The following is a 10,934-nucleotide window of genomic DNA, read 5'->3' on the forward strand; positions in this document are numbered from 1 at the left end:
TTTTGATTATTTATGTTAAGGCTTGGGGGTGTTGCTTAACCCCTGACTGTGCACGAGAGGTGGGAGCCTCGTGTAGGGTCTGTTCCCATAAAAAAAAAAAAAAATGCAACTATTTACAATAACTTTAGTAGGGCGGCATGAAGAAGAAGAAGAGTAAAAATGGGAAATATGAAAGGAAAAGATAGAGAGAATAGAGCCATTCCATTTCCGCAGATAAATTCTCCTCATCTTCAATCTCTCACTCAATTTCTCCATAATTTTCAGTGTGACCTAATTTTATAGAATGCATTGTATAAATTAGAGTTTCTTATTGGAGAGATAACGACTTATTTTTAAGTATAATAATATGCTAGTCAACTAATAAGTTATCGATTGGTTCGATATCAAAGTAGTAATTAACACTCTGTTTGGACGGTGGTTTTTCATGATTATAGATTATATGATTTGTTATTGTTTAATGATAATTTTATTGTTTGGTTTGACTTATGATATTGTATCGTAAGTAATAAATTTACAAAAATGCCCTTAATTATTTCTGAATGTCAATGTGGTGTCGTTACAATCTCACAAAATGTTACCATTTCCTTCTTCTTCAATCAGATCTCATCGAGTTTTCATGGCTTCAACCATTCATCGACCTTCTGTTTAGATAGAGTAATCTCGTAATTTTAAATTAAATATATATAAAATGTATTTAAAATATTTTTAAATATATAAATTAAAAAATATATTAAAAATAGAACAAACGAACTAAAACTGATGAAGTATAACATTTGTTGTGTATGAACCTTGTTTACTTAATTCTAGATCTCTCTGGTTTAGCTTGTTTAAGCTCTTCCGAGTTTAAGTTAGGTCTCTTGACACTATTCATTATTAAAATATAAAATACGAGATTTGAATCATAAAAATAATATTAGTAGTATAATTTACTACCTGCTATACTATTCTATATAGAATAAGAGGCTAGGAAGCACATAGCTGGACTTTACTTCTAAAAAATTGATATTTTTTTGTTTTAATTTATTTGTATTATTTTTTTTTACTTTGTTATATAGTTTAAAATATGTTTTAAATGTTATAAATTATAATAATTGACAACTTAAAATATTTTGTTTGGTTTAGTATATTAAAAAATAACATTTATTGCATAAAAATATTTATTTACAAAAATATCCTCAACAATTATGATGGAAAAAATGTAAAAGGAATTTTGAGGGCAATTGAGTCTTTAACTATAATAATGCAAACATTAAATCCCCTTGCATTACTAATACCTAGAAATCCATGGCATTAGTAATTCAAGCCTTAATACACAGTAGAGTTTATAACTAATGTACCAAAAAAGGTACTACTAATACACCTAATTAATGCATGCATTATTTTAGTTAACACACTCTACCAAACGGCCCCTAATATCAGAAAGGTAATCTCTCTGTCCGAATAAAGTCAATTTTACGAATTCTAAACTATCTAAAGAAGTTCTAAAAAAAAGGTAGCCCGATGCAATAAGCTCCCGATATGCGCAGATTCAGGAAAGGACCGGACTACAAGGGCCTATTGTATGCAACTTTACCATGCATATCCAAAGAATGACTCAAATTGTAAAATCAACTACTAGTGACAAGTTGCACCAGTTGACAATGTCCGCTCGATAAAAATACAAAACTGATTGTTTCAATTCTTTTATTGCTGAGAAAACGAAGCACTTGCTAAGATGCTTTCAATTTACTTGTGCTCATATATTAAAACTTAATCCCTGTTCAAACATCCTCCTCTATTCTCCAACTGTGAGTCCAAAGCCAAAGTTGTAGTCTTTCCTTTTGTGACCGACCTGAACAAGCGATAAGGAGCACATTTAGGACACTGATGAAAGTTATACAGACAAACTGTGTGAGATTGTATTCCAAGCAGTAAAAGCAACAAGGAAAAGAATAGACAGAGGGGTGTGCCCCTTATCTACCAAGTTTGTATCCATGCGCCCTTCGGAGATTTCTCGGTTATCAGAAAGAGAACAAAAAAAAAAAAAAACAGGTGAAAGTTTGAAGCAAAAGCAAAAAGGTGGGAGGAAATCATGAAGCTTTTCATATTTCAGCATCATTGAGAGGAGGACAGACAGCCTCAATTCTAAAATAAAGGCGTTAGGAACATGTATTCTGTGAAGGAGCTACGACAAGATAAAAAAGTCCAGATGCAACCTACCTCGGCTGATAAATTGAAATTAAGACCCATGTTCAACCACTCTTCCAATAAAGCAGCAACACATCCATTGGAATCAATCTTCCCTCTGAGACTACACTGTAATGCATGAATAAGTGTTGTTATAGAAACAAAATTTTAGTATTCAGTATTTATAAAGAGAATACCAAAGTACATACATAAAAAAGTATAAAATAGTATTAGTACAAAACTAATTATATAGATTTTCAGAAAAATTTACAACAAAAGGTTACCTGCCGAAGGATGTAATAACCAAAGCTTGATGTAACATCTCTAGACATATGGTTGGTTGTACATAAAGTCTGATGCTAGAGACAGCTGCATCGCAGAAAAGAGTTTAAGAAAAGCAAGTCACAACTGAAGTCCTTAAGATACTAATTCAGTGCAACCATTCCCGTACATGGTGCAACTTTCTGAACATAACTTGGTGCAACTATTCCCGTACTAGTAACTTGCCCTGCATCAACCTGCAGATAAATTAACAAACGTTAAAAATGTGAAAACCATTAAAAAAGATATGATTCTCTACAAAAGACCCCCAATTATCTAACCAGCATCTTCTTGATCCCTTTTATAGCAGCACTTTAGTCATTCCATAGAAACACACGCAGAAATATGATTCACTACAAGTTTCAAAAAAATATATGATTCTCTACAAAAGACCCCCAATTATCTGCCTTAAATTTGGAGCTTTCATTTTTAACGAGATTGTGCACAGTTGTAGCAAATAGTACAGTTACACAAGATCAAACCACCAAGTTAGAAACTAGGAAAAAAGATTTCCAAGCCAACAGGAAACTGCAAAACTACTGGAAATGCACATAGTAAAAGTGTCAAGACCAACACTAGCCTGCAAGAAATCAAGTTAGATTCTCGGAAAAAATAATAACATAAACAAAGCTTGTTGTAACTCAGTGCAAAACTAGCAACTTGCCCTGCATCAACCTGCAGATAAATTAACATACACTAAATAATGTGAAAATCATTAAAAAGGTAAACCTAGAAAGATGAAAGACAATTACAAGCAATGCTGGTGAAATCGGCAAAAGAAAATATAACAGATATTTTTTTTCTTTGGGAGGGTTTACTCAGTGTTTCTCAAGATACCAAATAGCACTGAAAATGATATTACTAGACTTATAATGTGTACAAAAAGGGAACTTACCATTATTTCTTTTTTAAGAAAATCGGTATGGTCACCATTTTTTCTCAAATCAAAACTGATGTCTGGAAAGCTCAAGCGATGTTCTAATTGCCATCACATTTGGCAAATGCATTGGGTGTCATTTCTTTTGCAGGGATAAAAAGGAAGCTGTATCACAGTGATAGCGTAGCCGAATGAACCAAACAAAAGAAATGTTCACTTCTTATTTTTCAAGTGAAGCTCTGGTATCATGTCAAGGACAGGAGGATTCTCCCTTACAATGTTTACCAAAAACTCGGCTGTAGTTGCATCAAATGAGAAACCCCTTCCAGCCATTTCCTTCATAAAAGATGTCATTTCACTAATTTTGTTGCACCTGAGAAATCCTTGCACAATGACATTATAAGTGACATTGTTTGGAGAACAACCATTGCCTTCCATTTTTCTTAGAATATCTTTAGCTTTATCAAACAACCCTTCGAGACAAAATCCATTTATCATTACATTGTATGTTCTCGCATCAGGAAGCAATCCAACGAAAGAAAGCTTCTCAAAAATAGCATGACCTGCGTCAAGTTTACCATTTTTGCACAATCCATTAATGACAACACTATAAAATGCAATATCAGTATATTCTCTGCTTCTTTCTAACTTATTAAAGAGAGACATAGCTTCTTCAACAAGTCCACACTTAAAATAACCATTGAGCAAAATGGCATGAGTGTATATATTCAGCTTGGTCCCCGCAAATAGCATCTCAGCGTAAATTTGTTTTGCTTCACCAGTTCTTCCAACTTCAAACAGACCTTTCAAGATAGTATTGTAGGTAACAATATCACGTTTTGATCCCTTTTGAGAAATTTCACAAAACAATTGCATGGCCTCATCCACTTTCTTTTTCTTACAGTATCCGTTTATTAGTATGCTATAGCAAAAAATGTTGGGCTCAATGCCCTTATCTATCAAGATATCAAAAATTCTCCTCGCTCTATCTAGTTGACCACACAAACAATACCCATCCATTATTGCACTGTAGGTGATTATATTAGGCTCTACACCCTTTTCGACCATGTGTTTCATTATTTCCTCGACATCTTCAACTTTCCCTTCTTTGCACAGTCCATCAGTAAGTATGCTGAAGGTGAGCACATTTGGATAAATATTGTGGTTCACCATCTCAGATAACAAAATCTACCCTTTCCCACTGACCAATCCTACACAAACCATCAATTAATGAATTATATGTGACTACATCTGGAGGAATGCCTCTCTGCTTCATCTCGTTCAAAAGAGTGATAGCAGCATCTAAGTTTCTATCTTTGCAAAGGGAATCTATAACAATGTTGTAGATATATATGTCGGGCTTAGTGTTCCCTTGTTCCATTAAACGGAGCAAACTTAAAGTTTTTTCAGTATGCCTGCTTTTGCTAAGCCCATTCATGACGGTTCCATACATGACTTCATCAGGCTCACAAATCTTGTCTCTCACCAATTTTTTGAACAATTCAACTGCATCTTTAATCTTATTTTCAGCAAAGATTCCCCTTATTAGAGTGGTAAAGGTTACAACATCAAATGGAATGCCTCTCTTCAAGTAAATGGGTAACACCAAAAATGCACAATCAGAACGATGCATCAGACAATAACTATTAATCACACCAGTCAAGATGAAAACATTAATTGGGATACCCAATTTCTGCATTTCTCGAAAAAGAGAAAGGACAGCAGAGTAATGCTTCATACTTATCATATTGTTAAACAATTTAGAGAAATGGAAAAGTGAAGGAAGAGGTTTCATTCTAACCATTTGATTGAAGAGATTCACAGCATCATCTAAACTCTTTACTTTACCCTTTCCTGAAATGGATATATCAGAATAATCTCTTACTGTAATTGCAGGAGCAGAATGTGAATTAGGGAAGAAAGAGATAAAGGGAATAGCATTGCCATTTCGCAGAGAAATTCTCTTCATCTTCAATGGTTAATGGATGTCTCAGTGTTGCTCTGCTCAGCGTGCCCTAATGTATAGACTTTGTGCTTTTTGGAATTATATAGGTATGTATATCATATGTTACTCCTCAAGTCCATCATATAGTACATTATTGCAAATCTTATTGTGTATAAAGAAAATACACTAAAAAAGGGCATTCAAAAAAGAAATGAAGCAGAAAGTAGTACCTATCATCAGTTGCTTCGCTTTCAGAACTTCAGTTTCAGGCGTGACCGTGATGAACCTGTTCTGCAAACCACACATTAATTAAATTGGCATCATTTAATGGAATGCCTATCTGAGATATACTACTCCTCAAATAGATAGAAAATGACAATACAGAAGATAACAAATAGCATTGGAAATGCTATTCCTAAACATATAATGTGTACACATAAGGGTAACTCACACTATTTATCATATCAAGAGACCAGTAATACCAGATTTTCAAGATAAAGAATAGTGGAAAAACAATTAAAATATCAGAAGTGATGTACCTCCTCGATAAGCCAGCATGAAAACCCAAGCAACGTTCTGATTTTCATTTTTCATCTTCCACAATTGCATTGGATTCCTTTTCATGTGAGGTGATAAACCGAAATTGTATCAAAGTTATAACATAGCCGAATAAACCAAGCGAAAGAAATATTCACTTCTTGTTTTCCACATGAAGCTTTGGTATCATGTCAAGGACGGAAGGATTCTCACTTATAGAGTTTACCAGTAACTTTGCTGTAGTTGCATCAAATGAGAAGCCCCTTCCAGTCATTTCCTTCATAAAAGATACCATTTCATTTATTTTCCTGCACCTAAGATATCCTTGCAAAATAACATTGTAAGTGACATTGTTTGGAAGACAATTGTTCCCCTCCATTTTTCTAAGCATATCTATAGCTTCATCTAACAACCCTTTTAGACAAAATCCAGTTATCATTGTATTGTATGTTCTCGCATTTGGAAGCAATCCCATTGAATAAATCTTCTCAAAAATAGCATGAGCTTTATCGAGTTCACCATTTTTACACAATCCATTAATGATAATATTATAAGATATAATATCAATAGTTTCTTTCTTTCCAACCAACTTATTAAAGAGTGACATAGCTTCTTCAACAAGTCCGTACTTAAAATAACCATCAAGCAAAGTGCGATGAGTGCATAAGTCAGGTACTGGTCCAGTAGATACCATCTCAACAAACAATTGTTTTGCAACACCAATTCTTCCAACTTCAAACAGACCTTGCAAGATAGTATTGTAGGTAACAATATTAGGTTTTGATCCCTTTCTAGAAATTTCACGAAACAATTGCATGGCCTTAGCAGAATTCTTTTTCTTACAGTATCCGTTTATTAGTATGTTATAGCTAAAAATGTCAGGCTCAATGCCCTTATCTATCAAGCTATCAAAAATTCTCCTTGCTCTATCTAGTTGACCACACAAACAATACCCATCCATTATCGCATTGTAGGTGATTATATTAGGCTCTACACCCTTTTCGACCATGTGTTTCATTACTTCCTCGGCATCTTGAACTTTCCCTTCTTTGCATAGTCCATCTATTAGTATGGTGAAGGAGTGCACATCTGGATAAATATTACGGTTCACCATCTCAGAGAACAATATCTTAACCTTTCCCCACTGACCAATCCTACACAAACCATCAATTATTGTATTATACGTGACTATGTTTGGAGGAATACTTCTCTGCTTCATCTCATTCAAAAGAGTGATAGCAGCATCTAAGTTTCTATCTTTGCAAAGGGAATCTATAACAATGTTGTAGATATATATGTTGGGCTTAGTGTTCCCTTGTTCCATTAAACGGAGCAAACTTAAAGTCTTGTCAATATGGCCCCTTTTGCTGAGCCCATTCATGACGGTTGCATACATGACTTCATCGGGCTCACAAATCTTCTCTCTCACCAATTTTTTGAACAATTCAACTGCATCTTTGACCTTATTTTCAGCAAAGATTCCTCTTAATAGGGTGTTAAAGGTAACAACATCAAATGGAATGCCACTCTTCAAGTAAATGGGTAACACCGAAAATGCACAATCAGAACGACGCATCAGACAATAACTATTAAGCACAATATTCAAAATGAAATCACTAATTGGGATTCCCAATTTCTGCATTTCTCGAAAAAGAGAAAGGACAGCAGTGTAATACTTCATACTTATCATATTCTTAAAAAATTTAGAGAAATCGACAAGTGAAGGAAGAGGTTTCATTCTAACCATTTGATTGAAGAGATTCACAGCATCATCTAAACTCTTTACTTTGTCAAAATTGCTACTGTTTAACCCAACTTTACCCTTTCCTGAAATTGCGGAAGCAGAATGTGAATTAGGGAAGAAAGAGACAAAGGGAATAGCATTGCCATTTCGCAGAGAAATTCTCTTCATCTTCAATGGCTAATGGATGTGCCAATGTTGCTCTGCTCAGCGTGCCCTAATTATAGCCTTTGTGCTTTTTGGAAATTTTTAGAATATTTGACAAGTAAAAAAGTGAATAATTCTTATAAATTATTACTTTTTCTAATGTAATTTATATCATTTTTTTTTAGTTATCCCAAAAAAAATGTCATGCTTCCTTGTTCAATTTTAGTTATTATATATTTTTTTAAGAAATAGCAAATCAATAAGATATTTTTTATCGATTTTCAGTTTATCTTTTTTGGTTTCTAATGGTTTGGTTTTCGATTTAACCAATAAAAAAATGGTCATAAAATAATTATATGACTTTTTCAATAATTTGGCGCCACAAGATAATAATATAACTTTACGCAATACTCATAAATTAGAAACAATAGTGAGTTAGTGACTAACATGAAAAAACTTTCCAAGTGCAACACAAATAAAAAAACTAAGACAATAATGTGAATTGAAGGTTAAAGGACAAAGATAGTAACCAATAAGGTATTGATATTAAAATTTGATATTTATTTAGGTGTAAAGTAGCAAATTACTATTGTTTTAATAAGCTATCAGTTTACCCAATAACCCAATATTAAAAACCAATATCGAATCAATAACCCTACTCTCCACAACCCCTTTTATGGAATTATATAGGTATGTTGTTTTTGTTGGATAATCTTAGATCTTGAAAAATGTTTTGGACAACAATTAATTAATCTTGAGAGTAAAAAAAAAAGTAATTGTATTTTCTTGATATGTTAAAAGTAACATTACAAAATCTTCTCATATTTTTTAAATTTTGTACCTAGTCAAACTGCATTACATAATTGTGACAAAAAAATATATTTTAAAATGTGAAAAAATGGAGATTTTTTTAACTATTTTGTTTTATTTATCATTTGTACACGAATTATAATGGATGGTCAAATTTAATCTATTTGGGATTGGAAACATAATTTTTTATATTAGGTTTCTTCAAAATTAAATAATTTTTATTTTTGGATAATAATTTAATTCACCCGATCCAATATTTTGATTCGTTTTGATTGAATAGCTTAATGCATCTTTTTGAACTCCACATGTTAAGCATAGTCAATAAATATATCATTGCCCAATTAGTAGAAATTTCAATGTTTGATTATTCAAATTGAGTTTATTTTGTCATTTCTACGAAAATTAATAATAAATATCTTTTTATCCATCATAAATGTAAAAAGTTTCAATTCTAAAAGTTTTATGTGACACTTTAAAAGTGATAGATTAGTCTAATATATAATATTTACCTACATTATTTAAAATCAAATTTTATTTGCAAAGCATTCTTATTACAATCTATTTTTTATTGATTTAGCGGGAAAAAATTTTGTCTTCACAATATACGAGTTAACTACGTACGTTTACTAATAAAAGAAAAGGTCTAGATACACACGATCCTCCTCAATCTTGCTTGCAGGAATACATTGGATCTATTGTTGTGGTTTTGTTTTTAGTTTTTGTGTGATGGTGCCCAATTGTTTGAGAATAATAATTTATTTGATGTATTATTTAATATTTAATGTAAAAACAAATACTCTGGATATCTTTTTACTTAACAAAAGTTCCATGGCTAGTAACATGAAAATTCACTTGCTATTGATAAAGAAAATATATTATCCATCATACACATTCGAATACTCCAAATGTGTGGATAAATTCAAGTAAGTTAATTTGAATTTGAAATGATTTTTGAGAAATTACATCAATATTCAATTTTTACATAAAATAATCTCCAAATCTTCACAGCTCTATAAAATAAATTACCTCAATAAACAAAGATTTTTCAATATATTCTAATTGAGAACATGAGAATGAAGGGATGATCAAGAGGTGTCCAATGCCATAAAAAATAATGTAATAGCATGTACAACGTTTTCAATGGACCACCCTTTATCATATCACTCTTAATCAACTATTGAGATATGCTTGATGTGGTTATCTGTTTTAATCAATTATTGATATACGGTTGACGTAGTTATCTGTCAAGTGTAGTGTTGTATCATAAAAATAAAAATATAACAATGAAAAAAAAGATTTGAAGCATCAGAGGTCATTGACCTTAAAAAAATAGTTGAGATGTATTATACACGCGTATACACTCGTGTTTTTTAAGAATATACTAAAGCCAAAATAGGCATTGCAAATCGATAGCCACTTTCAAAGAAGATAAATTTATAGTGGTCGAAGAAAGAAAGTTTTAAAAAAAGGGCATAACACATGTCTCATTTTGAATTTCAAATATAAATTTAGGTTTCAGATTTCAATAAAAATAAAATCTATCTTAGAAATAACTATATCAACTCAAAAAATAAAAATAGTCTTTTATTCGAAGATCCGTCCCAAACAACGATTTCAAGTCACTTACTTAGAAGTATTAACCATATATCTTAGAAGATTACTTTTTTTTAGATAAATCCTCAATTGGCTTGGCAAAAATAAGAATTTTCTACACAAAATTGAATTTTGAAATAACATACAACCATAGGGTAAGAAGAAACTTGATAAGGGGAGGCAAAATAATGAGAGGCAAAGTGTGATGAATATTTAAAATATATATCAATTTATTAGACATTTTAACCACTCAATTATATGCTTTTATATGATTTCATGAAATATATGTATAAAAATATACTTTTAGTTTGAAAACCTCAAAAATTGGTTTATACACTTTACTCATTGTTGATGTTTTTGAGAAACTTATAATTACTAAAAAAGTTTTAATTTATGTGATAATATATAGCTGAGAGCGGAATTTAACAAAGAAAATTTTGGAACATGTATTTTAAAACAATTCATGTATGATCATGTAATTATAATCATCTCATGAAGGATGATATAGAATTTAAAATCAAATTATTTTTAAATATTAAAAAAAATTCTATGACAAAATAAAAAGAAGAAAATATCATCACAAAAGAAGGACAATTAAACAATTTGCAAAAAAAATAATTAAAAAAAAGTTGACTTCCGACAATATTAACAGTTTTTTTAATGCTTTCTTGATTTCTTAAAGCAATACTTATTCTGAACCAAAATGAATATAATGTTACAAATATTTTCTTTTTGTGGTCTAATTAGGTTTAGGGGGAGTCGAAATTTGAGAGAAAATTATAAAATTGAGAATTAAA

The 10,934-nt window shown here is 31.5% G+C and overlaps 1 protein-coding gene and 2 pseudogenes across 2 annotated transcripts; all 3 read right to left on the bottom strand.

Annotated features, from left to right (window-relative positions):
• Nucleotides 1-1,579: 1,579 nt before the first annotated feature.
• Nucleotides 1,580-3,038, bottom strand: LOC129901569 (mitochondrial import receptor subunit TOM40-1-like; annotated as a pseudogene).
• Nucleotides 2,598-7,818, bottom strand: LOC129901561 (putative pentatricopeptide repeat-containing protein At1g12700, mitochondrial). Of its 2 annotated transcripts, XM_055976795.1 has the most exons (4): nt 7,591-7,817; nt 5,849-7,374; nt 5,540-5,595; nt 2,598-2,684 (listed from the first exon to the last, which is right to left on the bottom strand). In XM_055976795.1, the coding sequence occupies exons 1-2, from the start codon at nt 7,756-7,758 to the stop codon at nt 6,001-6,003; spliced, it is 1,542 nt and encodes a 513-aa protein (XP_055832770.1). In that variant the 5' UTR covers nt 7,759-7,817; the 3' UTR covers nt 2,598-2,684; nt 5,540-5,595; nt 5,849-6,000. The 2 variants fall into 2 exon arrangements, with proteins under 2 accessions (XP_055832770.1, XP_055832769.1); XM_055976794.1 differs by having other exon boundaries at nt 5,849-7,818.
• Nucleotides 3,445-5,533, bottom strand: LOC129901564 (putative pentatricopeptide repeat-containing protein At1g12700, mitochondrial; annotated as a pseudogene).
• Nucleotides 7,819-10,934: the final 3,116 nt, after the last annotated feature.

The sequence above is a fragment of the Solanum dulcamara genome, chromosome 8, assembly GCF_947179165.1.
Source record: "Solanum dulcamara chromosome 8, daSolDulc1.2, whole genome shotgun sequence".
Taxonomy (NCBI): Eukaryota; Viridiplantae; Streptophyta; class Magnoliopsida; order Solanales; family Solanaceae; genus Solanum; species Solanum dulcamara.